This window comes from Monodon monoceros, unplaced genomic scaffold (genome assembly GCF_005190385.1).
Source record: "Monodon monoceros isolate NGI ecotype Baffin Bay Population unplaced genomic scaffold, NGI_Narwhal_1 Super_Scaffold_4, whole genome shotgun sequence".
Taxonomy (NCBI): domain Eukaryota; kingdom Metazoa; phylum Chordata; class Mammalia; order Artiodactyla; family Monodontidae; genus Monodon; species Monodon monoceros.
Genome location: NW_021703781.1, coordinates 44730125 through 44749436, shown reverse-complemented (window position 1 = coordinate 44749436; position 19312 = coordinate 44730125). Strand labels below are relative to the sequence as shown.

General features: G+C 35.2%; 1 protein-coding gene across 1 annotated transcript in view; it reads right to left on the bottom strand.

The window, feature by feature from the left end:
- The window catches only part of PTEN (phosphatase and tensin homolog), an 89681-nt gene that overhangs the window by 15339 nt on the left and 55030 nt on the right, over window positions 1-19312 (bottom strand). The window contains exons 4-5 of the mRNA XM_029244893.1: window positions 16950-16993; window positions 14949-15187 (exon numbers count right to left, since the gene is read on the bottom strand). Coding sequence (XP_029100726.1) covers window positions 14949-15187; window positions 16950-16993 — 283 coding nt within the window. The remainder of the gene's footprint in view (window positions 1-14948; window positions 15188-16949; window positions 16994-19312) is intronic.

Sequence of the window (19312 nt, the reverse complement as noted above, 5' to 3'; positions counted from 1 at the left end):
GGGCTTCCCTGGTGGCGCAGTGGTTGAGCGTCCACCTGCCGATGCAGGGGACACGGGTTCATGCCCTGGTCCGGGAGGATCCCGCATGCCGTGGAGCGGCTGGGCCTGTGAGCCATGGTCGCTGGGCCTGCGCGTCCGGAGCCTGTGCTCCGCAACGGGAGAGGCCACAGCAGTGAGAGGCCCGCGTACCGTAAAAAAAAAAAAAAAAGCCATTTCAAATCAGGACTAATGATCTAAGATTTTGGCTATAGTACAAAAATCATATAATCAGAAGACTTGGATTTGAATGTTGACAGTCAAAACACAAACTTTGTTTCTGCAGGAAAATGAAGACAATACCATCTTCACAGGATTCTCATGAGGATTAAACATTAAATGCAATTAGACAAAAGCATGCTAAAACAACAGAATGTTACAGAAATCTGAATCAGCAGTTTGAGAAATTCTACCTACATTTAAGGCATAATTTTGGAATTGCTGGATTTTTAGTTCTACATATTTTCTTAAAGAAATGGCAATAAAACAGTGTTGCTTTGAATAGCTGCTACAAACACTAATGCTAAAAATTATCATTAAAGTTTAAAAAATGTTTAAACTTAAAATTATTTTTTATACATTATTTAATGCCATTTCAGCAAAAAAACTTATTCATATGTATCAAGATAAAATACAGAACTGCAAAGCAGGTTGGGGGAAACAGCAGACAGAAGATGGGTGGGTGGGAGGGAATCTTTTTTGAACCATGTGTATTTATAATCTAGTCTAAAAATTAAAATTAAATAAGATTTTAAAAATTAAATCAATGGAAGTCTACTAGACGACCAAGCTGTCAAGTTATTTATTGGGGTTTAGTGGAATGATAGATGATATTTTTTCTCTTTATCTCCATTCTTGGTGTAAGTTTGCATGAAATAATTAAAAGGTTGTCAAAGCTTTAATTTTACTCAAGTAGCAAGTGACTGGTAGCGTATCTATAATGCAAGTGTTTATACACCCAGTTAATCCTTAACAGAAAGGCAAATGTGTAGAGAAACAGTGTTATGAATCTGTAAGTTCTCACCAGCAGATTAATAATTAATGTGTAAATACAAGATGAATCAAAATTATTGACACAATTCAAAGAAAAATGGTGAAAAACATAATTGTAAATTTATTATTTTACTATCAAGTTACGCATAATTAGTCTTCTGTACCTTAACTTTGCAATCCTTACCTACCTGTTAGCTTACCGGCACCTCAAATCCAATGTGTCCAAATTAACAGAAGTTAAAAAGTTGGGGAGAAATCAAAAGCTTTACAGACAAGCAAAAGCTGAAAGAATTCAGCACCACCAAGCCAGTTTTACAGTTTTATATTAGATCTTGATATCTGGTAATGAATAAACTCTTGTTTTGTTTTCCTTAAAAAAAAAAAGTTTGGAAGGCCCAAATGTGTATGGACCATAGCCCTTAATGTGTTGTCCTCACTCTGTTCTCATCTCTTACAGCCATCATGCACACTTACTAAAATTTAATTAACAATACAATGTATTGTACAGAATACACTATAACCTAGGATTCGAAATAAAATGAGTAAAACTTCCACACTAAGTTGACAATGTGATTTGTAACACTTCAAATATCATATTTCCTGAATGCATACACTGAAAACAATGATTCATGTGCATGTTTTACATACAGCATCTTGAATATTAAGATTAAATTTAAATATATATCTTTTTAAAAATCTGAGAAATGAACTTTTTACTGATTTTCAAAAATTCTACATATCTGAAAAGAGAGCTGACCTTTAAAGCTCTTGAAGATTAAAAATTACTACATTTTCAAATTTTCCATTATTTCAGTTAAATTAAGACTAATAAAAATCAATTCTATTCTTGAATCAAGAATTTTTAAGCTAAACTGATCTATAACTATATCCCCCAAATATAGTTCTATTCTCTACCACTAATTATTCTCCTTTTCCTACTCTGTGAAGAAAAATACTTACATTCTTAACATTTTTCCTGAAGTAAAACTTTCAAAACGTTCTAATTTTAGCTAAACTTAGCATTCTTCAGATTGACTTAGCATCATGTTCCTGGCCATCTTCTCAAAAGGCAGCCATTGCTTCTTCAATTCCCTTATATTCACAGACCAGGAGGATATTTGGTGTTCCTCCCACTATTCCTTCCAATCCACTTTTCCACTGTCTTTACTCAGTCTCACCTATTCCAAATCTATATCATTCAATAACTCTTCTGTTATGCACTTATTAACACTTGACTATAATGATTTCAGCATTTTTTTTTTTTTTTTTTGCGGTACACGGGCCTCTCACTGTTGTGGCCTCTTCCATTGCGGAGCACAAGCTCCGGAGGCACAGGCTCCGCAGGCGCAGGCTCATCGGCCATGGCTCACGGGCCCAGCCGCTCCGCGGCAAGTGGGGTCTTCCCAGCCGCTCCGCGGCAAGTGGGGTCTTCCCAGCCGCTCCGCGGCAAGTGGGGTCTTCCCAGCCGCTCCGCGGCAAGTGGGGTCTTCCCAGCCGCTCCGCGGCAAGTGGGGTCTTCCCAGACCGGGGCACGAACCTGTGTCCCCTGCATCAGCAGGTGGACTCTCAACCATTGCGCCACCAGGGAAGCCCTGATTTCAGCGTTTTAAAACCTCTCTTTCTGTCCTGTCCCAAATATCATCCTCAAAGAACTAAGTTCCCATTTTACTGGGAACCCTGAGGTCACCCGATGTGAGCGCCCTCAAAATTATTTTCTCGTCTTAAAATCTTTTTAGGGGCTTCCCTGGTGGCGTAGTGGTTGAGAGTATGCCTGCTAATGCAGGGGACACGGGTTCGAGCCCTGGTCTGGGAAGATCCCACATGCCGCGGAGTGACTAGGCCCGTGAGCCACAACTACTGAGCCTGCGCGTCTGGAGCCTGTGCTCCGCAACAAGAGAGGCCACCATAGTGAGAGGCCCGCGCACCGCGATGAAGAATGGCCCCCGCTTGCCACAACTAGAGAAAGCCCTCGCACAGAAACGAAGACCCAATACAGCAAAAATAAAATAAATTAATTAATAAACTCCTACCCCCAACATCTTAAAAAAAAAAAATCTTTTTAGTCCTGATATTTTCTAACAGTGTCTCTTCATGTTCACATTGGTTCCATTTTTGCAAGTGTTCTATTAATTTTCTCCTCTCTGGCTTTTGCCTTTATTCTCTCCACCTGTCTCCTCCTAATGAAAAAGCTCAGGTAACACTCATCCTTTATCCAAAATAAGCAAACAATTCTAAGACCAAAGACCCACACTCTCCCCAAAATCTTGTATCTCTTTCAAACTATCATCTTCTCTCTCTATATAAACTCTTGAGAAGCCTCTACTCCTTAACTCTTGGAAATCTGTTATTATGAGGCTGATTTCTTAATGGTCATTAGTTCTTAATGGTCATTAATGGTCATTTCCTACTGTTTTCTTATTATCATTGTGGCTCATTTTTTAGCTGCCATTTTGAAAACTCCCTGTTCCTTCCATAGGATACACTCTCTAAAGGTTTTCTCCTGGGACTTCCCTGGAGATCCAGTGGTTAAGACTCCCCGCTTCCAATGCAGGGGGCGAGGGTTCAATCCCTGGTCAGGGAGCTAAGATCCCACATGTGGTGCGGTGTGGCCAAAAACAATAAAATAAAATAAATAAAATAAAATAAAATATTTTTTAAAATAATAAAGGTTTTCTCCTATCCTTACCAGCTATCTCTTCTCTTCTTGTCCCTAAATGCAGGTATATCTCAAAAAATTGATCTCAGCTATTCCCTCTTTATATCAATCCTATCTACTCCGCTGGTTTAATTATGTCTTACACATTAACTCCAAAACCTGTGTCTCTCAATATGACTTTGTTCCCAACTCCCAGTCCAGAATTTCCTACACTTGGACATTTCTAGCTGGAAATCTCAGAAACACTTAAAACACAACATATCCCAGAACTGAAGCTTTCACATTCTTGCACGGACCAACCTCTGTTATTTGTCGTTATACTCAACTCACTGTCTCCTCCAGCATCTGAGCCGAAAATCTATTCTAATACCATCACCATCGTTGAGTGAAGGAAACAATCTGAGAGACAGCAGTGATATACACAGGGTTATAGTAAAGAGAAGTGCGGGAACCCCAGCACTATGGCAATGGTCCAGGCAGCAGAGTCGAGGCAGAGATTGGTGTATCAGTCAGCATATCAACTACCTGGCATATATATATATATATATATATATATATATATATATATATATATGTATACACACACACACACACATATGCACGTGTGTCTGTGCATGCAGACACACACACACACACACTCCATGCAAAATGGAAGGCAAACCAGAGGTTAAGCTTGTTTAGAATACTCATACTCAGGATTCCTTCACGTCTATTCAGATGTCGAAATCCAGATTTTTTCTTTTTTAAAAAAATTTTTATTTTATATTGGACTATAGTTGATTTACAATGTTCTGTTTCAGGTACATAGCAAAGAGATTCAGTCAAAACCCAGATTTTGACTTTGAAATGCTTCTCAAAATACCAGTTCTGGTTTTCTGTGGCCTTTCTATTCAGTCGCCTCCTGCAATTTTGCAATAGCCAACTGATTATCAGCCTTTCATTTATCTATTCTCCAATTCACTTTTTATGCTGCTTTTGGATTAATATTACAAAAATATAAGATTAATCACATTACCAAATAATTCAAAATGTTAACTGGCTTTCCAGTGTCTACCCAAATAACAACAAATTTATCAAACACTATAATTCTTTAACAACCTGAAAATATAGCCTAACCTCTTTTTCCACTCTTATCCCTCACAACTCCCTTCCACGTACTCTTAACTTTTCGCCAAACCATTTAATTTCCCCCATATTATACTTTCTGGTTTTAAAAATGTTATCTTTATCATATTGAGGTAGAAGGGCTATGCAAGCAGTCATATGGGGAGTTTTACATACTTTCTAACACCTGGACCAATTTAAATAACATAATTATTTGATGCTTCAAGGTCTGATAGCAGCCATCTGAAATGCAATTCACATCAGGTACTTCTTGAGGGCTCCTATTCATTTTCACTCTTGGATGGTCTATTCAGATTTTGGATTTCATCTTGAAGCATTTATTGTCCATTTTCCACTGAAATTTTCAAATTAATTAGCATATACCTGAATATAATTTTTAATGTCACTTCCACACTGTAGTTTTATCTCTTTTCTCAAACTTCCAACATCTGATTTTTTGTTTTCCCTCTCTTTTCTTTTTCCTTTGATTGGCTTAAAAAGAGATGTATTGATTTTATTGGCATTTTTGTGTGTGTGTGTGTGTGGTACGCGGGCCTCTCACTGTTGTGGCCTCTCCCGTTGCGGAGCACAGGCTCCGGACGTGCAGGCCCAGTGGCCATGGCTCACGGGCCCAGCCGCTCAGCAGCATGTGGGATCTTCCCGGACCGGGGCACGAACCCGTGTCCCCTGCATTGGCAGGTGGACTCTCAACCACTGCACCACCAGGGAAGCCCTATTGGCATTTTTATACAGTGTTTGGATTTATTAGTTCAAATGTCTTACTGTTTGATAATTCATAAATTTATATTTTCATCTTTATTAATCCATCTATTTGTTATTATCTTAATAATATCTAATATAAATTTCTATTTCTTCATTGTCCAAAAGTTATTTAAGTTAAGTGGCTTTAAATTTCCAAATGGTTGATTTAGTTTGATTAAACTTTTTAACAAAATCTCTCATTCTATTGAATTGTAACCAAGGGATGAGGTTTATATATTTCTACTTGGAGGTGAGATTTTATGGTTGGCCTAATGAATTATTAATATTGATAACTGTTTTGTGAATGACAAAAAAAAGAAATACATTTTATGGGCTTGTATTATATTATTCAAGCCATCTATATATCTTCTTATTTTTTTGTACCTTCCTGATCTTAAAGTACATTAAAAAAGATTCCTACTAGCATTGCTATCAATTTTTCTTAATTTCTTCCAGTTTTTGCTTAATATATTATGATGTTATGTTTAGCACTAAAAAGTCCATAACTGCTAAGTCTTCATTGTGGAGTGCACCCTGTCTTAAAATAAAATGACATTCCTGATCCAGTTTTACACATTTTGCTCCGCATCAATACTCTCAAATCATCTTCTTTAAGATGAATTCACAATCTAGATTCCTCAGTTTAAAAAGTAATTTTCTACCTCAGTAAACTTTTCACTGGCACTTCTAAACTCAAATAATGTAGATGTTTTACAATGATAGTGTTTGCTTGAAGCTTGGAAATCCATGTTTCAGAGTGATCACAGCAAGATTATTACAGGAAAGTAATTCAACAAAGGAAGAAATGTGGCTTTTAGGAATGCCAGTTCCCACAATGACAACATATAACAGTAGTTATTGGATATTAAGCGGCATGCCAGACATTTTACATATATCCCTAAAACTACCATTACTTTACAAGATAGATCTCCTCTATTTTAAGGATAAGAAAACACTCCTGGTGCACATAATCACCTTGTTCAAAAACAAGATTTGAACCTAAATATGAGTCTGATTCGAATTTTTTTTACTCCTACGTCCTGGGTTTTACTAACAGCACGCATACCAACTATGTAATCTGAAAGATTCACAACCTCTCTGAGCTCTTATTTTTCCCACCTACAAAAAATCTCCAAAGCTTAGAATATTACAGTGCTTCAGTTCTATGAAACAAATTATAAGTAGTGTATTAAATAGTGGTACATGAACCATAGAATTCTTGAGAATAATATGAAGCAGAAAACTGATATTTTTATTATCCTTTCCCCTTTGGGATGCCATCTCTCTCCCTGTGGTTTGGGGGAGGGGGAGGGGGGCCCTATTCTTCAGCTTCAGATATATGGCCCAAGCCTCTGGTCAGAATGTTTGGTTCAGGGATGGGTACATGCCCTAATCCAGGTAAACCAGAGCCTAAACTAGAAATTTCTGCTCAAATTGTCGCTCTCTTGCCATCGCAGTTGCTAAAGTAGACAGCATGTAAACCTGGAGCTACTACCTTGCCATTACTTGCAGAGTCTGCCTAAAAATAAAGTATAAAAAGACAAAAAAAGAGAGTAGAGAGAGAGATTTCTGACATCTGTTAAGCATCTAGATTCAGGCCAGAGTTTTAGGGTTATATAAGCCAATAAATGTCTCCTTATGTTTCAGCTATTTTGAGTTGGGTTTCTGTGACTTGAAACTGAAAGAGTTATAATACATTATAACACAGTCACTTTCTTTTTTCCTTTTTAAGTTTCTATTTCTACTTTGGGGATCAAAATAATAAAGAAAAATAATTTGGACAGGAGAACATAGAACCGTAGAAAGGATACTGGATTTCAGGTTAGGAGATATGGTTTTGAGTTGTTACACAGAGAGATTAAATGACCTAGGACAAAATGATCTTTGCAGATCTGTTTTATCATTTATACTAAAGTGGGTCTGAAATAATTGCTAAGGTCCTTCAAGGTATAAAACTCTTAAAATTTTATGAATATACAGATTGGATAACAGGCTTAAATACCATGTATTAGTGAAACAGTTTAGCCCAGGAGAATTAATGTGTTAGAAAAAATAAGAATGTTATATTTGGAGGTTTTTTAAGCCAAAAAAGAGGATAATTATAGCTTACTTTGTTTGTTTGTTTGTTTGTTTATATGCACTTCCATGTTTATTGTAGTTCACAATAGCCAAGATACGGAAACAACGTAAGTGTCCATCAACAGATGAATGGATAAAAATGTATATATACATACAATGGAATACTACTCAGCCTTGAGAAAAAAGGAAATTCTGCCATTTTCGACACCACCAATGGACCTTGAGGACGTCATGCTGAGTGACATATGTCAGACAGAGATAGACAATTACTGTACAATATCCCTTATATATGGAATCTAAAAAAACAAAACAAGACCAAAAACTGAACTGGAAAACAGTAGAATGATGGTTACCAAACACTGGGGGTGGGTGAGGGGATGGGAGAGATGATGTTTACGGGTACATACTTACAGCTAGTAGATAAATAACTTCTGGAGATCCAATATAAAGTACAGGGATTACAGACAACAAAACTACATTATAAACATTAAAAACTTGCCAAAAGACAAGATCTTATGTGTCCCCACCACTAGAAGAAATGATACTTCTGTGGCACAACAGAGGTTAAGGCTACAATGGTAATCATACTGCGATATAAATGTATCAAATGAATATGTTGCACATCTTAAACTTACACACTGTTTTATGTCAATTATATCTCAATAATTAATCAAGGAATAAATTAAAAAATAAAAATGAAGCCTTAAACGGTTTTAAGCCCTACAGTAAAAATGTACCCATTCATAAGTGTGTACTTATCTCCTTAGATACAATTTTAGACAACATTCTTAGTATCCTAATTTCTTTTAAGTTTTAAATGCTTCAGAATTGAAGGCTTCACATAAGACAAAGTTTTGTAACAAATAAATATTTGCAGAGCTGTTCTCAAGTGTCCAGCTATCCTGGCGTGGCACAGCAGAGAGTGCATATGTACTAATTCAAGTGTGTACTCTCAAACACTGCTCCTCCCCTGCCACCCAATAACAACAACAAAAAACAACCAATAAATTGTCATGAGTTTGTCAGGAAAACCAGAAAGAAGTCATAAATACATTTCTTTTCCTGTTACATCTACTTCGTTTGTTCTTCCTTACTTTGTTTTAAATGAAAAGAAAATGAGAAAATTTCATTAGGTTACCATATGGGGAAATTTAGTAAACAGACTAGAAAAAAATAATCTGATTATATATTAGAACATAAATTCATTCCTCAGAGACACTAGAAAATTTCCTCTTCTTGGGATCACTTAGAATAAAGTTAATATTTATTATTTCTAGAAGATAGAAGTCTTCATTAAAGGTAAGCTAATGAACTCACATAGAGAGATCATAATACATAAGAACTTTAATAACTGCTTCGAAAACAAACCCCCCCCCAAAAAGAAAATCAAAGCTTCAAAATTTTTTCCTGAGAGTTTTATTCAAAGAAAGTAAGTATTAATGCTTACTTTACCTGCTACCATTCTAGAAGCAGGAAGACAAGAGAGAGAGAGGAGAGATTCTGGGTAAGTTTGTCATGTAATAGAAGTTTCTCTCTCTAAATTCAGAAATTTTGGGAATCTTTCCAAAATATACACTTACCCCTACTGGTAGGATGTTTTAATTCTTTATTCATAGTCTGTAATAAATATTGTGAGTTATCTACTTTAATTCTGAAGCATAAGTACAAATACAGACAGTGTAAGGCATAGATTAGATAGCAAGCAACCCTAGGAGCTTTATTGGGGTGGAAACCATCGACAGTTCATTTTAGAGTAATTTGCCACGTGCTCATAAAGCAAAAGATCAAATATGCAAAGAAATGATTCCTAGAGAAGTATAACATAATTGCCTTCTTGTAAATTATTGAATAAGAAAGTCTTCCCTCAAGTAGTTACACCACTCTCAGAAAACTTTTTTTTTTAAGTAAGAGGCATCAGTTGTACTTCTCTGCAACATTCAAATCCTGAAGTATTATTTCGGTATTTTACTAACACAGCTGCACACCTTATGGTCAGTTGGCACCCACCACTCTGCCATCTAATTTGTACCAAGTCTGCTGAGAAAAATGTCAAGACTCTACCAGGTTAATTTGAGGAGAGTCTCTTCAAAGTCTATAAATCTTCACCAAAAACATGACAACTGGCTCCTCTTTCTTCAAAACAAGAGGGAGGAGGGGAAGGTGGCGGTGGGGGCGGTGGGGGGGGGGCAGAGAAGAGAAGGAGGAAGAGAAAGAGGGTGGGGGAGGAGGAGGAGAAACATTCTGCTCCTATAAAAATGTCACCAGAACACAATTTTCTTCAGCTTCTTAGTGTTTCTCCTTAGTTAAAATTAAGGCTACAAGCAAAAGAACATTAAAGACATTTCTAATAAAATTAATCCTACACAAACTGATAAAATGTACGTATCTCCTATAATAGTGGTTCACAATTACAAAAATGCAAATCTACAGACACAACCTAAAATACTGGTAAGAGAATAAATCTCTCTAACAGATATTTCAAGAATAAAACTACTTTGGATAGTCAATTATATTTATTATCAGATAACTTATTTCTCTGGAAGAATTCCACAGCTGTATAACAACAGCTCTACCATGGTCAGCTAAGTTTTCTTATGATAAGTTATATTCATTAAAGGTTAAAAAAATATATCTAGATCTATATCTATATCTATATATATTTTTTTGCGGTACGCAGGCCTCTCACTGTTGTGGCCTCTCCCCTGCAGAGCACAGGCTCCGGACGCGCAGGCTCAGCGGCCATGGCTCACGGGCCCAGGCGCTCCGCGGCATGTGGCATCTTCCCGGACCGGGGCACAAACCCATGTCCCCTGCATCGGCAGGCGGACTCCCAACCACTACGCCACCAGGGAAGCCCTAAAAATATATTATTATTTCACTAGTACTCTTACCATTAGGTAAACATGTGATTTATTTGAAAATTTGTAAGACAAATTCCAAAGATTTAAAGGAAGCCTGCAGCATTATATTTTTAACACCAACAAACTCAAGCTATCCTTATTCTACTTAATCAGGGGTCTTTACTGCTCCAGAATCTATTTTTAAATATAAACTGAGGAGCCTTGTCAAAAGAGGCCAATTTCATCATCATTTTGTGACCTTTCAGGAGAGCTTGACTCTGTGCAGAGATTAATTCTGAAGAGCTTCAAAACTCTTATACAATTCCAGGATTTATGGACTTGATATTGTAGAAAGAAGTTCACCAGTGTGTCAGGGGATTCAAATTTTACTCTGAACACCGTCATTAATTGTTTGGATAATCCTGTTCAAAGCACTTCATCTTTCTGGGCCTCAGTTTTATCATCTATAAAATAAGAAATACTCCAGCAAAAAAAAAAACAAAAAAAAAAACCTCATAATCTTATGACTTTTATCTACTCTGTCTCGCTTTCTAATGCTGTTTCAACCTATAATGGAAACAACACCATTTAGTAAAATACAGCTTTGTCAACAGCATCTGCCCATAAATGTCTTTTTGCCTTTTAAAATATACACAAGGATAAAGGTAGGAGCACATTAGGATACTCCTTTAGAGCCTGTGAATAATTCATCCAAAAAATAGTCTAGGTATATTAATTAATCATGAGCTAATAAAATAAGCACAGCAGATCTTAATGATTTACTTTGACTTCAAGATGCTAAAGTGATCAATTTTGGTCAAATTACATAACTCTGAGTTTTAATGTCATGTAACAGCTAAACATAATTTTACTGAGTACATCCTTAGTAGTACATACAGAACTCCATTTTCTATTAACCCATCACCTTTCACTTGGGTGAGATTCTAACCTATGAGAGGACAGAGAATATGCTGTGCCTGGAACAGTTCTGCTGATGATGTAGCTACTATTATTCTACCACATGACACTACAGGCTTTGCATTTTATTTTCATAAATACTTCTCTTGCTATCTTTTCACTCTGGCCCCTGTTTCACAACAATATCCCATGGGGCTTGCCATTTCATCACATCTCCTCTTGTCTCCTCCACAGAGAAACAGAACTGACAACTGTATTACCAGATTGTGATGACTACAATATCTTGCCATTGAAAATTAAAATATGGCCTCATTTTTCATTATGTAGACATCTCTTGAATCTAACTTAAACAGAAAACAGAGAAAATAAAATACAATAAAGTTTAAGTATCCTTAGGTTTTACTTTTTCCTTGAACACGATGGGACGGAATATCCCAAGTGCTTCTTATATGGCTAGTTCTCACTATCAGAAGCATTCAGCCAACTATCCTGAAGAAGCACCCACGTCAGACAGAGTATATATTCACATATGCGGGGGTGGGTGGGTATAAGAGAGTAAGAGGGAGGGAAGTATGACGGAAGTGGGAAGTGTGTGTAAGAACACGTGAGAGCACAGCTTAGTTACAAAGGCTGGACCATTACAAATACCTTATTTGCCCCCCAACTCAAAATTCTTGATTAAAGTAACCTACAAGGATACTGTAATGCCAAACAAACAAAAAAGTCACAGTGAACATGGTGAAGGCAAATATCTTAGAAATGGTCAAACATACTTGTAGTTTGCAACAGAAAAGTAAGACTGTTGTAGTATCTCTATCAAACAGTTTTATCCATTCCAAAAAAACAGACATTTTTTTCTAAAACTATGAAGCAGGTCATGAAAGGACTGGAGATACCACTTCTCTTCAGCATATGAAATCTCAGTTTAGCCAGCTACTAGTTTTCATCAAATACATGCATGGTGACACAAACAATAATTCCTATTTTGGAGTCCTTTTTGGAAACTTCAGCAGACAGTAACATTTTCAAAACGGTGAAGTTTCTCTGCCCAAAAAAAGTCCCCTGAAGAAATCTCAGTATTCTGTAGACAGAGTACACCTTAATGCCTGGCAAAACATCTGGTTTTGCTGCTTTGGTAAAGAAAGAAGTTCTACACGTCACTGTGACTCCATGCTTTGTTCACCAGTATGCACTGGTGTGTAAGACTCTACCATGAATCCCGAGAGAAAGCTTAGCTATTGTTGTAAAAGTATTCTATGACTTCATGAGAGCCAAGTCTTGAATCACAGACTGTACAAGAGGATTTGTCATGAAAAAATCTACTGTTGTGAAAGTTGCCAAATTCAGGAAAGCCAAGACTTTCAATCAAGGACTTAAGAGGTTTTGTCAAGAAGTGGGAGCAACTATGCAATTCTTTGCTACACATAAGTTCACTTGCTTTAGGAAGACAAATTCTATAGCTAGAATTTTACCTGCATAAAATACAAACTCATTAACACAGTTTAACTCTTCAATATTAAAACTAAAATGTGGAGTCATAATTTTTTCCTTCAAACACAGCATTATGCCAGAATCTTGCCAAAAAATGATCTCAATAACTAGAAGGCAAAGAAAATGATGCAACATGAATTAATCTGAAGAGTCTTATAAGAATTCTTATTTCTTGACACAAGCCTACTTTCATCTGGCAAAAAATCTACAGAGTCCATTTGCTCTTTCATTCTTTCATGAGATGGGGAAACAAAGTCAAAACTAATTAGATATCAAAAATGACATAAAAGTTGCCAAGTCAAAGACAATGGCATAGTTTCAATGTGTTCTTTAAAAGCTAAATAATAGTAGCCCTTTCAGGAAAATTTACTACTGAGCAGAACTAAAGCTTAATTTTGGTTAATTTGTACCACTTGGATTTATTCAGCAGTCTCAAGTAGTGGCCACTGCCTGGCATAAAAAAAGAAAATGAGACATTATTCTTAAAGTATTTTTTACATTCTTTGTTAAAAAAAAATAATTTTCAGTGCAATTAAATACTATAAGCAAAATTTTATGCTCATGTACATGATGCACATTTTTTGTGGGAGAATAGAGTTTTCATCATATTTTTAAAAGGTATATAACATAAACAGTTTAAGAGTCCCTAACTTAAAGCTAGTTCTGGCTGAACATTATACAACTTTTCTGTTTTTATTTTAAATTCTTTTTACCTGATTTCTTTTTGATTACCAAAATGTCTGCTGCTCATCAACCCTGTTTTAAATTTCTACCACTGCTCCTGTGACTGTATTTTAATTTGACCCATCTCTCTAGGTTTTCTTCTCATTCAGTCTCTTTTCCCTGTGCTGCCCTATGTTTATTCACTTAAGTACAGAAAAATTTACCTTCTATATTTTTAATCAGTAAAAGAAATTGTTTCCCTCTAAATGAAGAAAGGATGAACCAAAGAAAACATCTCAGGTCCCCTGCTCTGGAATTCATTCTAGTGCTATCATCCCAGGGTGCACACAGTATACAGAAATGTATGGCAAGTTATTATAATCAACACTCACCAAAATCATGCATTAACAATAAGATTCAATTTTGTAAACTGTCACCAATAAACAGTGCTTTGGCATCCTTAGATATAATTCAAAAATGTAACAATGACAAGTAAAACAAGAAATGAGGAAGGAGTAAAGGAACCAGGAATCAATGCCATTATCCAGCTGAAAATGATGGCTATGATCACTTATGTTTCTGTTTTGAAGTTAAATTAAAAAGAAATTAGCTTAAACTGTAAGAGAACCTTCCTCATTGTGAAAATTATTAAAACTAGAATAAATTTTTCATATAAAATTAGGATGTCTTCCTCAATAGAGGTCTCTAAATGAGTTTTTCCATCTATCTGAAGTAGTGTGGTATTTTTTCCTTTCTTGGAGACAGAAATGTACAAAGTCCATTTGTAAGAAATGTAAATATGTTTTGCCATACTTAGTATCCAAAGAAATAAATCCCTTGAAAATCACTGTAAAAAATTCTCCCAAGAGTTCATTTTTTGCTTTCAAATGTACTACACAAATTAAATTTGTCAATGATTTTCAGCATAGTCTTTAGTCTTCTGAATAAGAGAAGAACCTTTGACTAATCTTAATTATAACCACATTTATGAGTATTCAAATCAAAGAATAATCTCTATGTATTTTAAAAGTAAAGATCACACTTTACTAGGTAATGGCATCCAAATTATTATCCAAAGACATTTTATTTTCAAGCAAGCTTCAGGAGTATCAAGCTTACTTTTGATCAATGTGCTGCTTTTTTAAATGCTTTGTAAAGATTTCATGATACCAAATATGCAATCCAGTTAATGGGTAAGATTTGCTAGCACGACATGAAAATGCTAGAATGAACAGAAAAACTGAATGAATCTGTCATTTGCTCATGTGAAAGTTAAGGTAGTATACTAATTTAAATGTTTAGAGGAAAGAAAATAAGGGTTAACAACTATCTTTTTAAAAATTTATTTTCCAATAAATTCTCAGATCTAGGAAGAATAAAGAAAAAAAACATCAAATATAACTTACCTTTTTGTCTCTGGTCCTTACTTCCCCATAGAAATCTAGGGCCTCTTGTGCCTTTAAAAATTTGCCCCGATGTAACAAATATGCGCAAATCATTACACCAGTTCGTCCCTTTCCAGCTTTACAGTGAATTGCTGCTACATGATTGTCATCTTCACTTAGCCATTGGTCAAGATCTTCACAAAAGGGTTTGATAAGTTCTAGCTGTGGTGGATTATGGTCTTCGAAAGGATACTGTGCAACTGTGGTAAAAAGATAACCTCAAATAAGAAAAAAATCTCTCCTGAATTGCTTATTAAAAGTACGTTAACTTTAGAAATGTTGCATATAAACTTAACAGAGTTCTTAAAGAAAAACTGAACTCCAGAGAAAAATAATTTGTCTCATAATTTTCTAATTTTTGAATAGAAAATAGTCTCTCAACTCAAATTTATTCATTAGACAGGGAAACCAAGTATTATTTTCCTCACTTTATGAAGGAGGAAACTTTGCAATAGAGTAGCAAAGAAGTATCAGAGGTCACAACATATCAGAGGGGGAGGTAAACTCAAAATTAAATGTCACAGGAGCCTCTTATCAGGGCTCTCAATACATTTTCTAACAAAAGGAATTGTAACACTTATAATATTGCATAATCACAAAACATATATTCCAAAGAAAGTACAGATCACCAACAAATCAACAACGGAAAAGACTGCATTTTACACTTCATAGAATAAAAACGTCAAACATGTTATTTTAAAGATGGTCTTGCAAATGTTAGTGTTGTATACACATGACTTTAAAGACATTTACAAAAGAAATTGAGAAAAAAAAACCCAAGCTATAAAATGTATACAATTGTAGTAAAGTTTATCAAGTGAAGTTTCAGGTCTTTTCATATGAGTTATAAGAACTCAAAACTTCTCTGTTCCCTATAGAGTTGAGGTTTTTAAAAATTTTTTTCTAGAAATAGGACTTTAAATATATCACTACTTATCTTATTTCTTCTGTGTTATCTAAATATGTGAAAAGTATGTCCTTTATATCTTCAACCAGGTCATTCATAATGGGGTACAAGATACACTCAATTAAGCCTTTGGTGTGACAGAACGGCTCTTCAAGTAGACAATGACTACCATTACAGGGAATCATCAGGACAGCTTTTACTTAGTCATCTGCCCAGCTGTACCATCATTCCATCTTCATTTCCCCAGTGGCATACAAAAACATCCAGAAAAACCTGTTAAAGCTAGATAAACCTCGAGTAAAACACTCTTTGACCAGTAAGCAGTAGCCTAAATCCACTAAAAATGAAACATTCTTAGTAAATCTATCCTAGCTCTCACAGCCATTAGCACTTCTGAATTCTCAAACCAACTGTTTGAAAGTCCATTCTAAATATTTAGGAGAGATCAATGGCAAATATATCAATCTGTCAAGGCACCCACTTTCTCTTTTTGACTATCACGGCAGCATCTTGCCAAGCTTCTCAACTCTTCAGGTCTCTCATGGTTCAAAGCGTTCCACAAATACAAATGAAAGTTTCTGTGGGCTCTGAGACAGAATTTACTACACCTGGAGAAGAACACATTTAAATCAACTCCTGCTCTCATCTATCAGCCTCCTCTTATCCATATTTCATTATACCCTTTTCCACCACGCAGGTCATGTTCCTCGATAGGAGTTAAGTTGTTCTTCTTTCTCCCTGTAATCTCTTACTGTTACACCAAATGCATCAAACTGTAGGAATAACCCTCTCTTCATTCTACTGTTAGTCTAGGAATTTCTCCTAATTCTCGGTCTATTCTACAATTTAGTCTTCCTAGTACTACTGGCAGGTTTATATGATACTTGTTTCCAAAAACACAATAGCAAAATTAAATTTATTTTTCAAATTTTCTAAGACCATCTTTAAGATAAATATATCACTTAATAATTGAGATTATTCATTATTGGTATGACAGTAAGATTTAGACTGTTGGCTTCAAGTTATCAAACATAATACAGTGTATTTATGCCTACCTCTGCAGTTAAATTTGGCGGTATCATAATGTCTTTCAGCACATCTAAAAGAAAAGTTTAAATGTGATATAAAATTATCTTTTGCGCTTGAGAAAAAAAAGTATATTAGTAGCAAACATTTTCTGAACCTTTATAATGTACCAAGCATTATGTTAAATGTCTTACATTAACTATTGCTTTTAATCTTAAGACTCCTGTGAAGTAGGTACTGTTATTATCCACATTTTACAATTAAGGAAATCAAGGCTGAAAATGTTAAGTATATACAATCAGAGCTTATACGTTTGCTTACAAAACTTATAATGCCACTAATATACAACATTGCAAATTCACTTGCATCTATACCTTCACATTCCCTTTGTGAAAATTATATATGCGAATGGTCTTTATTTTTGATTTCACAAGATATGTGTAAACAACTAACTAGCTTCAATTTTACCTCTGCCTTATAATTGAGCATATACAGTTTTCTCAAACTATTACTACAAAAGATGTATGTTAAAAACAGTAAAATTATAAGGGCAAAGGAAAAGTAAAGAATAACTGAATGATGCTAATCTACTCAGACACAACACTTACTACATCTTTTAACCAGATCTTTCTCTCTTTAGAGAAGCCAAAGGTCATCTTTTTCAATAATCTCTCAGGTTATAAGTTTTAATTAAAGTCTGAGAGTAATGAAAGACTAGTAAGTAAAATCAATATAGAATAGAAAAAAGTAATGTTGACTTAGCATTACTTACAGCATGCTAAAATTTGTCTTTTTAATAGTAGTCACGTTTGTTATCATGCACTGGCTCACTCATGATTAATAGGCCATGTTTATAAACATTAATAGGCTCAGAAAGGGATTCCATACGTTAGCTTGTGGTCAGCAGCATTCTGGTACGTTCAACTACTAACCAAACCAGATATTTAAAAAATTATTTAAAATAAAAACTTAGCATTTTAAAACAAATAAAGGTCCATAGCCTCTGAATCTACCATTCCAAAATCCCCAAATTTTGAAGCATCTGAAACTTTCTCTTAACTGTATGGCAAACTCAATTGCAGCAGAACTTGATCTGAGTTTATGAGAATGTGTACTCCTTAATTAATAGGAATACACTTACAGCAAAGAGTGAAACATTTTATCCTAGGTACTGTTCCAAATCCCACTGGGGTGTTATGCAATACAAAATATATGCTTCCATGTTACCTTTCTAAAAACTGAAAAATTCTGAATGCTGAAACACAACTAGCCCAAAGAATTTCACATAAGTGGTTATGGACCTGTGCCTTACATTTAGAAATCCTGAAATATCTGTAGAGTTCATCTATTTTAAACAATTTTTAAACTCAAATCCACATGAAGGTTGGGAATTCCCTGGTGCTCTCACTGCCAAGGACCTGGGTTCAATCCCTGGTCAGGGAACTAAGGTCCAACAAGCCAGGTGGTGCGGCAAAAAAAATTTTTTTTAAAAATTTAAAAAAATCCGCATGAAGGTTGAACTAATTATAAGCAAACTGCAACCCACTAATTTCTAACTGGTCAGACCTGAAACAAATCAGCTTCTCATAATATTGCTGAAAACAAAGCTTTTCCATTTTAGCATACTATAATTTAGTATATTGAGTTTTGCTAGAAAGAAAATTTATTTAACAATGACATAAGCACATATACGCATCCTTGCTAAATAATTTCATACTCGCTTTTACTAAAAAAAAAAAAGACAGGCAGAAAGAAGAGAACTGACCAAGAAAATAGTAACATTTTACACTTTCTTTGGTACAGGTTAAAGAGGAGTATGGTCAATAGAGAAGAATCCTTAATGGAATATTTTTTAAGGAATCATGTAAAATAGGGCTTACGAGGTGAGGGGAGAGGTATATACCAGGAAACAATTCTAAGAAACTGGTCTCATAAGAGCACAACAAAAAATAAACATTTTGAGTTTCATACAGCTTCAGTTATCTAAAATTTCTGTACGTTTTTAGCAGCTCAAAATGTTTGGCTTGATAAACACTGCTGATAACTGCCTTCATACACTGATTCTCAAATATTATTAAGAGGAAAAAAATGGAGGGAAAGTGAAAATAATGAGCTACTAAATGTCTATTAGATGTGCATACCTTACAAAGTTTCCATATTGTTAAATTCATCCTCACAATCATATAACAGTTAATACTGTCTCCATTTTATGTATGAGAAAGCTAAACTTTAGAAGAGCATTACAAAACTGGCCCCAAACCACGATATGTAAATGGAAGAGCCCAGCACCTCTGATTACAAAAGTCAAACATTTTTCAGTATTGTTCCATACTCCACGCATAGTAAAAAATATAGAAGTTTAAAAAACAAAACAATAACAAATTTTAGTCAA